This window comes from Ammospiza nelsoni, chromosome 1, assembly GCF_027579445.1.
Source record: "Ammospiza nelsoni isolate bAmmNel1 chromosome 1, bAmmNel1.pri, whole genome shotgun sequence".
In the NCBI taxonomy this organism is placed as follows: Eukaryota; Metazoa; Chordata; class Aves; order Passeriformes; family Passerellidae; genus Ammospiza; species Ammospiza nelsoni.
Window position 1 is genome coordinate 50,185,598 of NC_080633.1, and position 19,514 is coordinate 50,205,111.

Here is a 19,514-nt window from a genome sequence, read left to right on the forward strand (position 1 = left end):
GGATGCAAAGCCCATGTTTGAACAGAAAGACTTAAGTGAAGTTGTGTGGCAGAGCCTGGTTTGTAGCTGATATGAAAAGAGCAAAGTCTGGAATGGAAACAGCCTTAGCATTACAAGAGTGACACACAAGGCAGGACAGAGCTGTTGGCTGATGAAAGAACATCCTCAAGGATGCCACTTCCAGTTTTAGCAAATATCCAGTAAGAAGCAGCAAGAGTAAACTTTGCACCACAACCTCACACACAGCATATCTGTTCTGATCTTGTGTACATGTGGCTAATAACTACACATCTAAGTTTGGATTAATACGTTGTTTCTTACTTGAAACCTCATGAATATTTTTTTTTTTTTGGTCTTAGAAAAGTGGACATCCCTTTTTATCTATACATTTGCAATTATAATATAGTAGTACATTATAGTTAAGTGCAAAAGGCAAGTTGTTTTGCCCTGCTGGAAGTTATAAATCCCATGTTTCTTACACTGAGATCTATATTAATTTCTTCAAGCCCTTTCATTTCTTTTACATCCACCCATCTAATAATGAGCAGACAGCTCATTATTATTATTTCCTTCTTTGTCAGACTTGCCTGAGAAGAACCAAAGGCTCAGACAGACTGATAGGTTGAAAACAGAGGGAACAGTCACATCAACCTCTACTTCAGAAACTGAACTGACATTGATAACTCCCTGCAACTCCACCTTCAGTTCTTAAGACTGTGCAGAATGCATCTCAAAACACCATGAAAGTTCTAGTACAAACCAAATTGACTTCTTATCCCTTGATTTATAACTGATCTTCACTCAATTAACCTTTCCCATGCAAACGAGTGGAGTCAAATTCCTTAAGCACACATCTCAGCATGCCACTACACCAGGGCAGCAGTCAGATGCTGCAAGAGCTCTGGGTGTGCTTACAGCATCAGGCTTCTACAAATAGAAGTCCTGAAGAGAGAGACAGTTTTTTGGTTTGTTTCTGAAATGGATTTTGATCTGTACACACAGAGGAATCACAGCAATTGTTGAGACTAAGAGTCATCTTTTACGGGGAATTGATTCTAAGGGCTCTGTTTGACAAGGAAAGATGTAGCTGTAAGTTTTTTGAATGCTCTGAGTATAGCAGCAGTTTGCACAGTACAGAGAAATGTGTCTTCTCAGCTTCTCATAAACACATGTTTTATGCAGCCATTAGAGTCAGCAAGACAACTCTGTACCAGCTCAGGATCTGCTGAGAACGTTTCCCTTTTAGGCCCTGAGTGCCAAAAAATATCTAAAAATATATTAGGTTTAGCCAATTTTGAAAATGCAGTATCACACCTAAGTTAAATCTGGCACCCAGAGTGTGTATCTCTATTAGAGTTCATAAGAAAATACCTTAAAGTATAAAGTAGATAAAGCAAGAAAATCAGAAAACTGGGGTTTTTCCTGCCTTTTTTTTTTTGTAATAACACATACCATTCAATTCCATATGAATATATATAATCCTTTTGGTTTTCTTTCTTATTTTTTTCCTGCAGCAAAGGAAAGATCTCTTTGTTAATAAACCCCAGGTTTTAGTGGTTCTTTCTTCCAGTGACCCACTGTTACTTCCAGGCAACAAATAAGATCTGTTCCATAAGGCTTTGATTTGCTGCCACCACAAGAAAACTAAACAGGCAGCAACTTGTAGTAGAGTACAGCATAAATGCAAATCAAAGTTTTTAAAGTATGACTGCTGGCTCCAAATATCCATCAAAGCTTGATGGCTTGTGTACATATTTTAGTTAGCCTTTTTCAGCAGTAAGAAAAAAAGAAATCAGTGTATTCTTTACAGCAAACTGTACTTTACAAGAGCAATCAAACTGAAGTTTGCTTTGTGTAATATTTGAATGACTTATTTGTATTTGTCATGCTTTGTTGTAGATATAATTTTTTTAGTGCTACACCTTTATTTTTCATGGCTTTGCATATAGCTGACAGTTAATTCCCACTTCTCTGGTGATGTGACTTAAACTAATAATGTCCCACAAGTCCTGTCTGATCTAAGAGGCATTGGCATCCTAGCATTGGTAGCTTACAAGCAACATTTACATTGGCTATAATTGGGTTTTGACTCTTCATACTCAGTACTTCTATCCAAACAGAAAAATTCCATATGCTTTAGGGTCTCTGCAATCAAGAAGCAAAATAAACACCCTCACCCATCTCATTCACAGGTCTGACTGTTAGGAGTTGCATTTTCTAATTTCTTAATGACAAGATGCCATCCTAAAAATTCCAGTGGCCTCTCTGGAAAAGCTCCACTGAATTGGATGGTTGTAATGGGAGATGTTTTACGTCAAAGTGGATGTCTCATGTCAGTTTTCAGAGTGTGGTGCACAGTTAAAGCAGCAATTCTAGATAATCAGATTTCAGTAAATTCCTGGTTCTGCCAGGTGGTGTGGAAGCTGCAGTCTGCATCTTCTTCATGTTCATTTTTTTGCATTGATCTTAGGCTATCCTTTCTGTAGACAGTATTTTATCAAGACATCTCAAAAAAAAAATCTTTGCAGACTAGTGGGATGCTTATAGTTCAGATAAAGGAGATGCTTCTGGTGTAATCTGGACTGGGGAGGAGAATTGCTGTGTTCTTAAAATGACACGTGCCAACTCTTTGCCAGAAATCACCTGTCACAAAATCCTTTCCACAGGTGTTCTGGGTTTAAAGTTACTATTCTGAGGAGATATTTTTCCTAAAAGCCAATCATTACTGCATGTGCTAACTCAATTAACAAGAGATCTCTTTAGTCTCATGTAAAAAATAGTTACTGAGTCTCTAAGGGGTCTGTAACCACAGCTGTCACTAGCCCTAACATATCTGTGCTCAACACCCATATATATCTTTGCTGTGCCACTTATTCCCATCCATTTACCAGATGTTGACTCTGTTCTGATTTCTGCACGTGTATATTGAGCTCTCTCTTGACTGTAACGGTGACTTTCACTCCAGGACAAAATCTGTGCTAAATTACTGCTGATGTGAGGATGTCCTGTGAACTTTAACTAATTCCCTTATATCTGTGCTGTGCTGTCTTGCTCTGAAGCTCAATCCACCCTCTCTTACTGGAGGTCAGTTATCAACATATGGAGGAATGTTATGTGTTTGACCTCAGTGTCAACATGTAGAAAATTCTGGAAGGCTCACAATGTTGAGAAACCAATTCCAAGTGTTCAGGTTTAAGGTATGATGGACATAAACAGGCAGAGCATGGGACCTTCTTGATGTTCTGCTGGATGGCCCTTGAGTATCAAGCAGATCCAGCTTTTTTTACTGGGAACCATGAGTTGGGCTAATCTTTCAGCCAGTAGCAAGAAAATATGCAGGTTTGTGGGAGGATAGATGAGGGAAAAATCGGTGCTCCAGATGGATGGAGGAGCCAGCCCTCATCTACCCAACAGCAGCTCTGCAGGCAGCCCCCGTGGTCACCTTAACAAAGAGCACTACTGTTCCTCTGCATGACAGGCTGCTGCCAACACGCCCTCTGTCACGCTCCGTGGCCCAGATCTGCCTCCTCTCCTCCAGCAAGAAAATGGCCTCAGTGCCAGCACTGAGCATACACTGTTGTTCCAAATAAGTCCCATGCTCTTCCAGCCCCTGGTACAAAGGCTGCACACAAAAACGTGAAGCCTGTCCCCAGAAGTGGCTCGGTGTGATGAATTGCTGTGCCAGTGTCACTTCTGTACGTGTGCCAGAAAGAACAGGTTTGGCAAAAGGCTGAGCAGGAATTGTCATAGCAACTGAGACTGCAGCAGGACGAGGAGCCATAAGATGCTGTAACCTGGAAAATTCCTGCACATTTTATGCAGGAGAGGACAGCAGCAAAATGGATGTAGGAACTTGAGTTTGTCTTTGTATCAGCTTTCATATATGCTTGTCCATGCTGTCACTCAGTATGTTCTGCAGCAAAGGCATGACCTTAGAACGTCTCATGTGAGAGAGTCAAGAGTTCCCCACACAGTGTCAGTTCATGAACATCTTTAAAATCTCTGTTTTTCTTTCTGTTCATGCATCAGCCAGATCTCTCTTTCAGGGGTTCATAATTCTGTTACTGAGTCTGTTGTCAAATTTTACTGTAAAGATCCCTTTGGCTTTCCTCTTTCCTGGAAGGTTATAATGTGCTTTTTGAATGTGTTTGCCATAGTTAACTAATGTGTTGCTTTTCTGCTTCCTCTGGCAACAGGATTAAGAAGCAATGCTTTGTAGATAAGAATACTCTCTGATGTATAATTGTTCCATATAGCCTTGGGATCAATACTTCCCTCAGAACAGATATACAGCTCCCATTTGTAGGGATGGAAGTAGCTACATAAATAAAGTACACGAAATGCAAGGCTCTGTAGCCTTCCTATGAGGCAATAAAATAATTTTTTATACCTTTCATCCACATCAATCTCCGTTCACCCGGCCAGTTCACAGGAAAAGCATTAGCTGCTAACTGCTCCTCACTTCCTCGGATGTCAAACTTCCATAAGATTCTATATAAACTGAGCTTTGTGTAGACTCAAAAGCTTGTTTTTTCTGTCAGTGTGTGTGTGCATAACTCCCACTAACTTCTGAAGGTGTTAGACAGTGTATATATATATATATATATGCCTCTGTGTGTGTACAGTACAGAGAACAAGCTTCAAAGTTTGACTTCAGTAGCATGTCCCTTATATTAGTGGCAGATATTTTTCAGCATACCCAGTTGAGAAGTGGTTAGTCAGGTCTCACAGACAATTTCCAAAAGCCTGATCCAAAGGAACTTTCACAGAGTGTGGATGTTTTTCATAGGATTTTCATTTCACTACAAGGTAAATGACTGGCAAAAATAAATACATCATATTTCTAAATAAGCATGTATTTACCTATGCCTGAGTCAGAAGTGGGTAGGTGATGGGAAAAGCTGCAGCCTGAGACTCACAAGTGTTTTGCAAAATGTCCCTGGGCAAAAGCAGGAAAGCCTGAGATTTGCAGAGGGGAGATTGAAAAGGCTTTTCTGTCAAGCCTATTGCCCATTGAAAAACTTGTGTCAATCAATGAAACACTTGTCTTGCTTGCAAGATCTTGTGGGGATGATGCCCTAAAAGTAGACTCTAGCAAAATAGCAAGGGTGCTCTTTGAAGATGTTTCTTCTTCTGCATGTCTAGGAACATAGTCTTGGAGTCTTTTCAGCTTCCAAACAAAAGTCTTTTCAAGGAACATCATCTTTGCTTTACCAGGTAAACAATCAAGTTTTTGTACCAAAGCAAACCATTTCAACAGGAGAGATCAATACTAAAACATAGACCTAGCCCCATGTTTCCCTTATCCGATATAATTACCAGAACTCACAGCCTTTTCATTTTGGTTGTTCTGTATCTGGATAAAAGAAGGTTTTGGATCTTCTAGACAAAGTAAAGAGAAACAGCTGCTTTTTTCTAACACAGTCAATAGGATTCTAGAGCCACTGGAAAAAATTCCCAGATTTGAGAAAGAACATAGAAGTGATAATTTGTACCAACACTGCTGTCTTTGCCCTTGGGTTTCTTGGTAAAATCCACGTTCTTGCATTATATTTTTGTTTGTTTGTTTTGTTTTTCCGTAACCAAGAGGCACCTGTTCCAAAAAGGGCTGTAAAAATCATGGAGGAAAAAGGGACACTGCAAACCCCTTGTGAAGAACTCTTGACAGGGAAGAAGGTCTTTGAGGAAAGAGAATCCACAATGCTCAAAATTTCTCTAGAAAATCTTGATCTACCTTGTTAACAATGGCCAACATCATTCAAACCTAAAAAAGAGAATTAAAATTCCATTTACACTGGTGGTGGCAGCTGTCAGCTGTCAGCCTGCCTCCTCTCCACACTTCTTTAATGCAACAAAAACCAGTTTTGATCTCGCTCATAGTAATTTTTCTTCCTGGTTTTTAATGCTGTCAGCAAAAATACTATCAAACATCTTTTTGAGTTTTATACCCTGCTATAAATTTAGCTCTTCAGATTCTCATAGACAGCAGAGTTATGTTACCCCTGGGTGTTCTTAATCTGATGAGCCCAAGTCACTATTTATTTTAGGGTGTCTCTACCCTGAAAAGATAGATTTGAATATCTGGGAAGACCCCTGATTTGAGAAAGATTGGACGATTAGAGATAGTCTGAAAACTGAATGGTGTTCAGCTGGACCTCTTCTTTCTGTGAGTGTGGACTGAGCCTTTGCTCAGCCTCTGCTGGTTTCCTACAGCGTAGAAGAGATCAAGGTGCCAGTCTTAAACAATCCCACCAGCATTTCTGTGGTTAAGAAAAATGACTGTGTCCAAATTGTTGCATTCCAGTTCCAACCTGCCCAAGCTCTTGTTAGCTTTTGTAGAATCAGGCATGGAAGACAGCTGTGATCTGGCATCCTGCCTTGTTTGAAACAAGGCCCTTCTAAATGCGTGACCGTCAGACGGTAGTGGCACGGTAGTAGACCATCACAGCAGTGGCATCACAATTATAGCCCAATCAATTACAGCTGGAAATAATTGTGAAAGAACACAAGAGCATGAAACAGATGAGATGTACAACTTCTGTGGACTTGTATAAGTTCATCCTCAGGAAAACTCTTAGCACTGCTCTTAGCACGGCACTGAAGGACTACTGTGAAGTCTTTACAATGTCATCTCTTTTTTCCTTCCAGACAAGCCCTGTGGGGACCCACCATCCTTCCCCCACACCATCCTGCACGGCCACACTGGCTTTGACATGGGGGATGAGCTGCTGTACGTCTGTGCCCAGGGCTATGCCATGGGCAACAAGGAGTCGGCGTTCACGCTGCTCTGCGACAGCTGCGGAGAGTGGTACGGCCAGGTCCAGGCCTGCGTCAAAGGTCAGCCCAGCCAAAAAACTGCATGATGGCTTCTTTAATCTGCCCCAATAAACAGGAAAACGCTTTCTATCTTGCACCATGCCTCCAGGATTTTTGTCTGCAAACGCAAGAGTAGTTGCCCAAATATTTACTCCATTAAAAAGAGTGAAAGTGGGTTTTCTTACCAAATGATTTGACTCAAGAAAAGATTTTTCAAAAAAAAAAGACCAAACCACAAAACCCCCAAGCAAATTGTAAAATGGCATTTCCTTAATTTAAACCCTCAATAAAAGCAACCTTTATGTGTTAGTTAAATTCTACAGCAGTCTTTTAACTTTCCCCTTGTTCAAACATAGGGTAAACAGTACCATGAGTTCAGACATACATGTAATCTGAATTCTGCTTTCTCATGTTACCTTGTTCAATGCATAAACCCACCATTTTTCCCAGTATTTAAGAATGGTCATCACAAAATTTTAGTACTTTTTTGAGAAGGCTATCACATCTATTAAGTAAGGTTTCTGGCAAAACAGATAAATTTTAAGCAAAGGAATGAGCAGCTGTTGGGTAGCTGAGCTATCTATATGGGCTGGAGTTAGTATATCCATTCCAGAACCTATATATTCCTTAATGTCTGGAGGCTTGCAATGAGTTATTTTTACTCATGAATATACCACCAGGCAGTGGATAATCATGAGAAAAGGTCAAACTTGTTCTTTATAGAAATAGGTCATGTCTGTGCACTAGGGAACTAGATTCTCAAACCCATCCAACCAGTATAGATACACAAAAAAACAAAGAATGAAAGCCCCAGCATTTTTCTCAACTGTTTCAGCTTCCAAAACTGTTTTACAAACAGCAGTTCAGATGATTGTGCAAAACAATGCAGGACATAGAGGAAGAACGTGGAGGGAAAAAGAAAATAAATAAATATTTGTATCTGATCATAAACAGTTTGGGTTGGAAAGAACCTTCAAAGTCATCTGATCCAACCCCCCTACAATAAGCAGGAACATCTTCAACTTACCCAGTGTGTCTGAATCCCCTATAATCTGCACCAAATTGATAATTCTTTTTCCTTTACTGAGGTTAGTGGAAATGCTATCTTCATCACACACAGACAAAAAGCTGTATTACAGCAAAATAAGGAAGGGAAAGAATCAGGCCATTTAAGTTGTCTGTGTTTCACTGTTTTCTCTGGATAAATAATCTATTTCTCCTGTTTTTCCCGAGCCTTTCACACAGCTGATGGGGAGAGGAAAATATTTTTTTAAAAAATAGGAAAGCATGGCTGTAAAATCACAAACATCAACACTGAAACTTGGGAGCAGATGTGATATTGTAGATTACGATTTTTAAAATTATTTAAATGTAGACTTCATGCTGGGGGGCTTCCTCTGATTAATGTTTTTGAAATGCTTTAAGGACATGGGACAGAAAATACAATAATTGTTCAAGTAATAATTATGTATTTAATCTTCCTGATCATAATTCTTTAAGAAAGAAGACTTTACAGGATGATTAAAATGTGTGATACTAGGTTTCATTATTTTTTAAAAAGTAAGAATCCAGTGAAAAAGAACAACAACAAAAAAAGATAATTTAATTTAAAGGAACCTGATTTAGAGTTGACTGATAGTTTTGGGTCATAGGAGAGAGAACAATTATTAAGTACTCCAGAAGTCAGCTCACAGATGGATTTTTAAGTGCTTTGAGGCAATAGAGCACCTTCCCTACCGTGAGGGTTAATGATGGGACTTAATGGAGAATTTATATTCCTGTTGGCAGACTGGACCACTTCTGTCCTGGCTGGCTGACATCAATGGAAAGATGTTCATGCAGCCATTCCAGTGAATGTTTAAGTGCTATGTTTAGAGCCTGGTAAGATGATACAGTGCCCTTGCTCTGCATCTGTGCTGGGTGAGCAACTGGGAAGCGTAAAATGGTCCCGATGCTCTTACTCCAACAATAGGAGGCCACAGGAAAAAGCTCTGGTCAGAGCACTGAGAGATAGAAGGCCAGTTCCTAAATCTTGCAGTGTCTCTGAGGCTAGGGACAAGTCACTGTACTGCCCTATGCTGCTTATTCCACCTCATCTGTGGAAGAATGACAACATATATCCAATTTCCTAAAGCTTGCTGGGATTTGTGGATGTTACACCTTGAGTAACATCATTCTACTTGGTAACTGCCCCATTATAATACCCAGCTGTCCAGGCAGAATATCAGAATAAACAGCAATAATTGCATGCTTTTCTTGCTTGTGGAAAAGCATCAGACTGGCTTTACATTCCCAGTTGCTCATGCAGAGCAAATATGGAGTCACAGAACTATCATCATAGCAGTGGCTAAATATAGCAGTTAAATGTTCTTTGAAGTCTCTTTGTGATCATCTTTCCTCTCTGTTTTGATCCTGCAAGAAGAGATACAGTCCATTCTGGCACCTGGGATATAAGTGCACCTAGGATATAAATGTACAGCCATACAGTCAGCAGATATGCAAATTAAAATTTAAAAAATATGCAGATAATCAAATAGGCACATACTGCAAAATACATGGCAAACCCTGGCTATGGGCATAATTGAACAAAATAATTTTGGACTTATATTAAGTGGATTTCAGATGCAGTAAAGCATGATGGAAATTTAAGTGAATTCTAGATACAGTGAAGTATGATGGAAATTAGGAAAGCAGTATATTACAAATGGCTGTAAAGTACATTGTGCACACCAGGTAATAGACAGCATTTTTTAATTAAGATGCTTTTTAAGACAAAAAGTGACTCTGTTTCCCATAATTCCTTGTGATGAAAAGGCACTGTGTTCTTGCTGAAAGCTCAGGGATATTTAGCCCAACGAAGCAACCTTAAGGAAAGAACAGGGAAACACATGGATTTTGCCATTTATTATTTTTTTAATTTCTGTAGAGAGAATGCATTTGCTTCACAAAATATATTCTGAAGAACGCTGTAGTAAGGTCTGAAAGCAGATGCACATGTGCCATGCTGTGGCTGTTCTGCAAGCACAGAGATTAAACTGACAATTGCTAAATGACATTTGTTTTTTCTTTTTTTTTTTTTTCCCAAAATAAACCATGAGCTCAATATCAGAAGCATTGATACCAACACTTGAGTGGCAGGGGTCAGGGCTGGACTGCATTAGGCTGCATTCTCTAGGGTTTGCTCCCTCAAAGGGAGGGCAGATGAGATGGCTGGGAAATCATGCTCCATCTCTGCCCTGAAACTGGCTCAGAAGAATGTCATGTATCTGTCCTTTTCCCTGGATTATTTGGGTTTTCCCAGCTATATGCTTGTGGCAGGAGAGTCCATATCTTCTACACATCTAAGGAATCTCTCCAGTGACATCCCTTGGATACACAGCTAGTGTGTTCCAAGGTAGTCCAACTTTTCCAGGCTGAGGACTATCCTTCAGATTCAGTGTAAGGAGGACTTGGCTGACTTTGACCACTTAATCTGCAGCTTCCAGGCTTGTTGCCTGGCTCAACAACTCTCATTACTTCCAGAGTTTTCAAGAATTATATTGGCTCACATTCATGTGGTCTGTAAGCACGACTAGCTAGCGCCATTTACTTTTGGTTTTTTATTTTTAATGTGGGGAATCAAACAAAATGTCTCTGGCTTTTGATCTTATTTGAGAATGGGGTTTTTTTTGTTCATTCTATGAGTGCAGAGGAAGAGTTGTGACAGACAAATATAATCAGCAACAAATATGTCTGTGGCCTGTCAAAACAATTGTTATGACAAACTTTGGTTCCCTTTTCAGGCCTGTCACTGAGGGGTTGTATTAGATTAATGTAAAGTATTGATCTGGCATGAATGGATTCTGCCAAATGGAATAAGTTGAAAAAAATTGATGGGTTATTTATTTATATTAGCAGGCTTTCTGCTGGAATAAAAGTTATCCTCTTTCTTATAGCTATTGCAAAAGACAAAAGGCACAATCTCTGTCTAGCATACTGTGGTCAACTACAGAGAAATTTGTGTGCCTGATCCAAAATAAATGGATAATTCTTTGAGATGTTGTAGCTCACAAATATGACTTATCTTAGGCAAATCAGTCTACATGCTCCTTTCCTTCCCATCCTTAAAGACAGATGCTGTCTTGTTAATGTTTGCTGTAGCTACTTTGAGATTCTTAGACTAAAGATGTTTTATAGAGTACAAATATTTATAATGATGGTCTATATAGAATCAGGTTTCAATTTCCTGTACTCCAAAAATACACCCATAAAATACGCAGTGCGTTTTATGGTTGCCCAAAATAGCAACACTCAAAATAGAGCTTGGATACCAATATACTATCTAGAAGAAAAAAAATCAGCTGATCCCAGAGTGTGGAAGACCAGGCTCTTTGTTTTTGCCTGTCTCTGTATTTGGTTACTGTTTTCACATTAGGATCAAAAACTGAAGGAGATGAGAGCTCTACAGAACTGGATGCTTCTCAAGCAGGATCAATTAATAATTAAAAGGATTTTACCTTTTAACTGAGCTTCACGTCTTTGGTGGTATGTCATTTCAGCATCTCTTGCTGTAAAGTTCTCATTTCAGACTCAGTAATCTCTCAGACAGTGAATTAAAACTCACTGATCCTTGAGTCTGCCAGAAGATGATACGGTCAAGGTGCAACAACGACCAAATATAGAAAGATTTTGATCTTGAACAAATTAATTTCAAGGCTGGCTCTTCATAAAACCAGACCTGCCTAGGTGGAAAGAAAGATGCAATCACTTTAAAATCAATTGCTAGCAGTTTAAAAAATATATAAAAATAACAGTTACTTCTTGGATAAGAGGTGGGGCTGGATCTTTTTTAGTTGTTGCCCTTCAGTACCAACACTAAAATTTAGAGAACTGGAAAGTCTGGGAAAGTGCTGAGGAGGTGAACAAAAAGAAGTGCAGAAGCTGTGCAATCTATTCCCAGAAAATCAAGCTCATGGTGGACTTAAAATATTGTCATGGTAACACAGAGTCACTAAATATTGAGTCCAAGTCCCATTTGAAGGTCTGAGGCCCAGAAAGAATAGAGTATTATTACTGTGTAAGTCAATCCAGGATCATATAAATCAAACTCCAGAGTAAGGGCGTCTGTGTTTCCTTTGATGGTCAGAGAGCTCAATAGCTGCTTTCATTTTGGCATCCCATAAGCTAACATTAGTTATGTTGATAGTCTCTGCTATAAACTCTACAAATAGGGGAGATTGAATATGAAAATATGTTAGAGCAGCTTTACAACTTGGGCCACAATCTGATTGTGAGAGGGAACAAGACTCCCTTATGTGGTGACGAGCAGTGCATAATGAGCTCCAATCTCGGGATCTCTTTAGATTACAATGGGCTTTTTCTTCCCCCAGCTCTGCATTAAGAAAACACCAATTCATTCCTCTACAGGCAGGATCATGCCCAAAGGCAGCATGTTTGATGGAGACTCCATTGATGGCTCAACAAACCTTTAATATGCTCTGATAGACTGAGTATTTGCACTTTCTTAGAAGCACATGCTTTTTCCTGATGTGCCTCCATAGGAGCTTCTCCTAGAGGGCTGAAACCACAAGGCAGGAGAAACACTGAAGGAAAACAGCTTCAAAATCTCTAAAAAGCCTGTTACAACAGTTGTTAGGCATTCATCAATGATCCACTCACACATACTGGTCAATGAGATGAATAATAGCTGCCCCTTCACACTGCTAACTAAAAAATAGGTCTGGAGGAAACAACACAAGCATGTGGATGCAATTTGTGTGTGCAGATGTGTGTGCCTGCTCACCACAACATAAAAATTACTGTTTGAACCTCAGCTGGATTACTGTAGTGTGGAAAGTTAATGAGTGGCAAAAAGAGAGGTTACAAGAGACACAGAGGTGAGGACAGACTGTTGTGATGATTCAATTACAAAAATAAAACAGCGACCATAATGGTTGGTAAACGGTGACTTCTCACATTGTGATGTTCCAGTTCATGGACATGCCACAAACACCTATAGGCTCTCCTCAAACACACTGAACTTTAGTGAAGCAGGCATCCCAGATATCAGCTTCTAGTGGGAGTCTGGATTATTAGAGGATGTAATAGTTTGAGGCACCATTTTCATGCAAAGAGAGTGCCAGCCAGGTAGAAAAACTCTAAAGTGAAAGTAAGAGAAGGGACAAAGTGAGACTAATGTTTGGCAGTCAGTAGATATGCTGCATTGTGATGGATAGGGCCATGCAGAGCTTCATGAATATGTTGCTAAAGTGCCCTGGTATTCAGAGTTATCCTCCATACATTTGCAAGTCTGAAATACTATTGGAAAAGATTTCAGGATTAATTAGAAAAGTGAGAGCCCTACCAGGAAGATTTCCACTCTAAGAGTTTTATTCCCCTGTCTGTTAAATCATCCTTGAACGAGACAGAAGTTTTTTCCTGCTTTGGAGAGGATGGGGATGATCTGGAGGATTACACAGGCAGATGAGAACACTAGGACCAGGAGGGAGAGGGGTCTGTTGTTGGCACTTGCTGTGAGATGAGAGGACCTGCTAAGAACATCCAGCCCTCCAGCATGATAGCTTTCACAGAGGCATTAACTCTCTGCAGGCTTTTTGGGACACACATTTGGGTTTCCTTAGCATAACTGCCTTGGTTTCTGGTAGACCCAGATGCTATTCCAAAGAAAATACCTTTTGCTAATGCTCATTCTGTTTTGGCACCTGGCTTAAGCTGTTCTGGCAAAAAAGCGAGCTGGTGTGAGCTGTATCACTGCTAAGTGGTTTTGGTCAGACTGGTTTGACATCATTTCTAATCTTTCTGAAGAGCAGACCAAATATGGCTCTGCCAGAAGTCTGGGAAGCAGTCTCCAAGGAGAATGTGACTCAGGCAGAAATTGAGGTGGGCCCCAGATGAAAATGTAATTCAAAATCCGTTGACTGTAAAAGGCAAAAGAAGATAAGGGTTTACAAAGGCAGTGATCTGTAAAACAGGTTCTCCCATTAATGTCTTGTTTCCCATGCCATGCCAGGTCTATTGCTTCTCTGTCTTCATAAAAGACTAAACACCCTCTTAAAAAGAAAAATTCTCACCATGATTCAGTTTATTTTCCATATCCCAAAGCACTATTTTTTATGACTTTTAATGCCAGCATAAATCTCAGAAATTACATCAACTTTCAATGGAGTAAAATTTGTGTGAACTGAAAATCAACCACCCTGTCTCGTTTGGAAAATTTTGCATTGAGCTAAGGCTTTAGAATAGTGGAAGAAATATTAAGTACAATGCACTATTCCATTCAAATTCAAACATTTAGCTTTGTGCTTTGAGTCAAGTCTATCTTGCTATCAGTGGTAGGTTTGCTGAGTATTTCTAAATCAAACTCAAGCTTTATAGTGAATCTACTCCTCTGCTGCACTCATTTTTTTTATCAGTTTTGTTCTGTGTTCATTTTTTTTCTCTTTTCTCAGTGGCAACATTTAATTCCCTAAAATTGGAAGCCTGAGAGTTGATTACTGACAGACAGGATTATCATGTTAACTAGGTGTTAGGTTTTAAGTGTTTGAGACAGAGATTTCCAGCCTTGCAGGGTGCATCTTGCTTTCTTCAGATGAAAACAAGCAGAACTCAGTGTCAGCCTTGGTGGTGGAGTCTGCCTCAGTCAGCTCTGAAGAGCTCTTAAGAAATAAAAAATCCTGTTCTGGCTCCAGGCATTGCACCACCGTAACACCAAGGTGCTTGAAGAAATGCAGGATACTGATAAGAACATGCCTTGATATCTTGAGCATAAGGTACTGAACATAATTCTTTAAAATCATCTAGCTTAAAAGGGATGAAGTTGCTGTGAAACTTCTAGTTTTGTCTGGGGTGTTTTTTTTTATTACCAGTTAATAATTGGTATGTCTTTCTCTCCACACACATTTCTTGCTTGAATAAGATGAATTTTTTTCTCAAATTTTGCAAAGAATCATACTAGGGAAAGAAAAAGTTTGAGAAAACAACAAGCAAAGGAAGTCCTCTAACTGCAGACAATGAGTTATTTACATTAATTTTTAAATCTGGAAAGTTAGCATTGACATCTATTGTGATTTTTTTAAACAAAACCCTTGAAATTGAGTATCAGCTCAAGGACCATGCTCTTTTCAAATAAACAATTACACAGAACGAAAAACTGCCTAGAAGACACTTTGCATTGCACCTCTCTTCTTGGATTCCTGTAATAAATGAGCTCAGTGCTTTGACAGAGAATGAAATGTTGGTTTATGAGTTTTTGTTTTTAATTTTTCTAGATGAAACCGAGGCACACATTGACTATGAAGATAACTTTCCCGATGACAGATCAATACCTGTTGCTGAGAATGACCATGGCAATGGCAAAGAGGAAATTGAGCAGGAGCAAATACAGCTTTCCTTCAGTGAGGAAGGAAGAACTGGGAGTACCAATTGGGTTACTCAGCACACAGACATTGCTGAAAAGGGAAGCAGGGCACCAACTGAGTCCCCTGTGTCACTCCTCAGCCAAAAAAACTTGTTTTGGTTTCCATCAGAAACTTTCAGTGAGCCCGAACCAGAGAAAGAGACAGATGATTCCACTAAAGCACAGTTTTCTGAAGGTGATAACCACATTGGTGTGAAGACAGTCTATGATGAACCTGGTGCCAAAATGTTTTATGACAGTGAGGATTTCCCCATTGGACCCATTCTCACAATCAATGATACAAAGACAGCAATGGGTGCGGTTGCCATCACTGACGAGTCGTGGTTGGATGGATACCCAGTAACACAAGAGGTGGTGGAGGATGATGAAGAGGGTGATAAAGTCGATGGTTCCATGGGAACAGAAGATGACATCATCCTCACGACGGACCAGCCAAATCACGTGGAAGTAAGAAAATCAGGAAATGGCAGCCCAGGTCCAGAGGAAGGTCTAACAGAGATTGTGGCAGCAACAACAGCGGCAGGTGATGAAGGGGCTGAAGAGACAGCAGTGCCACCTACATCAGTGAGTGGTCTGGAGAGCTTCAGTGTCAGCAGGGGTTATGATAATGCTGTGTGGGAACATCTGGCAACATCTCTGGAAACTGTGACTCAGGAGCCCACTACAACGATGCTGTTTGACATCAGCAGCTTAACAACATCCATGTCAGAGACCTCTGTGACCGTCAGCCTCTCTGATCACACCCCATACACAGAACCAAGAGACACGACCACCTACCCAGAACAAGTAGCAACCACTGCACCAGCTCCAGACATCATTACTGACACAGCGACCCAGGACTTAGCTGAGCAAGAAAATCTCACCCAGGGCCTTGGAGAAAAGCCTGGCCCCACTTCTGAGCCATGTGAGGGAGAGGGTTGTCCCAAGTCCACTAAAGGTGCTATCATAGCAGTAATAGTGATTCTTCTCTGCTTGTTACTGGTTGCAGCTGTTCTGGCAGTGTGGTTTTTCAAAAAAAGGCAGCAGAAAAATTCTGTTTATAAACTAAATGGAAGGTGTCAGCCCAGACATCACTGTTACCACCACTACCACCACCAGCACATTGAAATGCAGAAGGTCTAACCAGGGGCCTTTTGGCAGAGATCAGAAGGAAAAACATACTGAGGCTAGAAGAATCACTTGACTCATGGATGCTAAAATCCAGCAGTGCAGAAAGCAGAAGAAAAAAGAATGCTAGAAGAACATAGGAGACAGAAAAGATTTCATCCTTTTGAAATTGCAGTCTAGCATGTTCGACTTTTCAGAGCTAAAGAATCTGTACATTTTTATCACAAGGGTCTTTTGGGGACACCAGCAGGACACAGTGTGCTCAGTAGCACACCTTCAATTTGTTCCGCTTTTACATTTTGCTCCTATTAATAATAAATTAATTGATTAATTTCTGTGTTACCTGGGTATAATGTAATGGTAGGGCTGGTCAGGCCTCTGGTCTGTTCTCAGTGGAAGAGGAAAAGAAGGAAAGAAGAATGGAAAAAGGATTTTTTGGAGCAACCACACACTTGGTGTTTGTTCCTTTTTTAGAACCTGCCCAAGCTGGTCAGGATAAACCACCATAACAAATTATTACCTGATGTGTCTTAAAAAGAAAAACTATTTGCTGCCAGACTTTAATGGATAGTATTGCAATGATTACTAAGGTCATTTTCTTCAATGTTGTAAATTTAACAAGCCACAAATGTTGCATCATTATGCTACTTTTCTGGAAGGTGTTCTTTTAGCCTTAGTGAAGAAATGCCATTCTTATAACTAATCTTCCTGTAGAAATGATGATGTTTCCGTGGAATTCAGAGAATACTGTAAGTGCCATTCTTCCTTGAGCATGAGCAGGAGAGGAGTCAGAGCACCTTGGAATGCAGGTGTTATGATGAGTAGCCTCTCATCACAGAGCCAAACACTGATAAAGCACTTTCCAGGGGAACCCTCTATAAAATCGGCTGCTTTCTGAACACAATGTTGACTGACCAAGATACTGAACTTTAATTCACAGCCAGTAGTACCTCTGGCAACTGAAGCCATGTGTAATACTTGTGGAAGGACTGATTTTTCACCATTCTGCTCTTGCATTGGCTGGAGGCGTGGACATTGGCTCTGGGAGATGGGCACCCCCTTTGCCATACTTCTTATTGTGGTTTGAAAAATAAAGCAGACTTGGGAAAAAAATAAATTGCATCTGGTTGATAAAATGCATTCAGCTTTTAGACTGGGTGTTGGTACAAAAGCACTGAGGCTTTTCCAACAGCACATTCCATCTCAAACAGTTCTGAAAATGAACAGGAAGAGAGGGGAACACGTTTTGTAGAATCCCTCAGCTTAGTTCGTGTGAGTTTAGTATGAGGTCTTCCTTACATTCTGAATGAACAAGAGGAAATCCGGCAACTGTGAATAATCTGCAGGTCATAAATAAATTCATCTGCCATTCAGCCTTAGCCTAAGAGTAAGAAAATGTGCCTGGGTGGAGTTCATTCCATGCTCTGGCTTGAGTTGCAGTGGTAATCACCTCTAACTCCATGGAAGGTAGGCTTTATGAAATGGAGTGCAGAATTGGGCCCATCTTACATGCAGCCATCAATCTCAGGGCTGGTAAGCAAAACAAAGCATTTTTGGACAATGGCTATGGGTTATCTTGGAGAGTCTGACCTCAGAGGGGTAAGAGTTGAATCTTGTTGCCTGGCAAGAGCCACAGTAAATAAAAATGACAGAAACTGTACAGATTTGTAAATATGTCTCTGACATATGCATGACTTTATGCTTTTAATGCATTCTACACCATGAAATGACTCAAAATTTCTGTTGTAAACTATTTTTTTAAAGCAGTTATAAAAGAAAAAAGTCAACAATGGATTTCACACGAAGCAACTTTATGGAGACTGTTAACTCAACTAAAACATATAACCTGTAATCCCATGGAAATATGCTGAAAAACAAACACAGGAACATCCATTAAAAATATTGCTTAACTGAAAGGTACAAGTACGTGTTACAGTTCCATGTAGCATCATTCTAAATGAAAAGTCAATTCTGTTTGTCCCAGGAACTGAATGTGTAAAAAATGAGACTCAAAATATCATTGCAAACACAAATTGTACAAGGATCTTATTGGAGATTTAGAAACACTTGTTATTCATGAACCAGAAGAAAGTGTACATTAACATAATGCTTTGGAGGTATTTAAATAAAACTCAAGTTACAAAAACACCAGGAAAGGAAGTGTGTGCGTGTGTTTTTGTTCAAGTCATCCAGTTTGCCCACAAATTTATGGAAAAAAGATAGTCCTGTTACTTTCACAATTCTTGTAGAAGATACTTTGATATTAAAAATATTAGCTAAAATGTGTTTAGCTTAGACTGCCAGCCCAGTTCTGCTTTAGAACATCTACCCTCCTTTGCAGCATCATCTGTTGGTATTCACAGTATTCACTATACCAGGGAGTTTGGGAAAACTAATAAAGAGATGGGGATAAACAGCTCTTCAATTACACATTCGACTTGGACTTCCTTCTGTTTGTGAAACTTGGCTAATCACAGATAATGGGAATGGCAAACAATATACATTATACAATGAATATAAAATCTTAACATAATAAGGTAAGAGTAGGAGATTAATTAATTAGAAATCAAAGCTGAAACTGACAGCTGCATGTTGAAATCATGAGAGGAAAAAAATGGGGGGAATACCAGAAGTGCTTTAGCAATATGTGGTCATTGTGCTGTACTGCTTATTGCTTACTGTACATCAAAAGCTGTTATGCTGGAGATCTGTTGCCATGGGCATTGGACCCAGCATAGATTCATTATTTTGTTCAATGATTTACCTTTTTTAAATACCCAATAATTTATAATACAAAGACAAAACATAGTACATATCTGTGAAAGATCACAATATGTAGCTTTGAATGACCATTTAAAAATTAGCCTTAATAAGAAATTATTACACTATCATAGGACTTGTCAAACTACAGGGTTTCCACCAGCTCAGGATAATACTTGAGTGTTTAATCCTTTTTCAGATAAGTGATAGTGAGAATGGGGCAAAGGTAGAAAGCCCCTTTTTTATTTTCCTTTAAAGTTAACAGTCATATAAAATTACTTCTCTGACTCCCATATTTCCACTTGAAAGTAAGCAAGTTCCATTACTTTGCAAAAGAATTAATCAGGAAAAAAAAGCACATTTGTTGCTTCAGGGTGCTGAAAAGACCTACCTATGAGATATATCAATGGGAAGA

At 39.6% G+C, this 19,514-nt stretch overlaps 1 protein-coding gene across 1 annotated transcript in view; it reads left to right on the forward strand.

The window, feature by feature from the left end:
• SUSD5 (sushi domain containing 5) overlaps positions 1–16,354 on the forward strand; it is a 38,523-nt gene extending 22,169 nt beyond the window's left edge. The window contains exons 4-5 of the mRNA XM_059489057.1: positions 6,649–6,837; positions 15,084–16,354. Coding sequence (XP_059345040.1) covers positions 6,649–6,837; positions 15,084–16,354 — 1,460 coding nt within the window. The remainder of the gene's footprint in view (positions 1–6,648; positions 6,838–15,083) is intronic.
• The last annotated feature ends 3,160 nt before the right edge of the window (positions 16,355–19,514 follow it).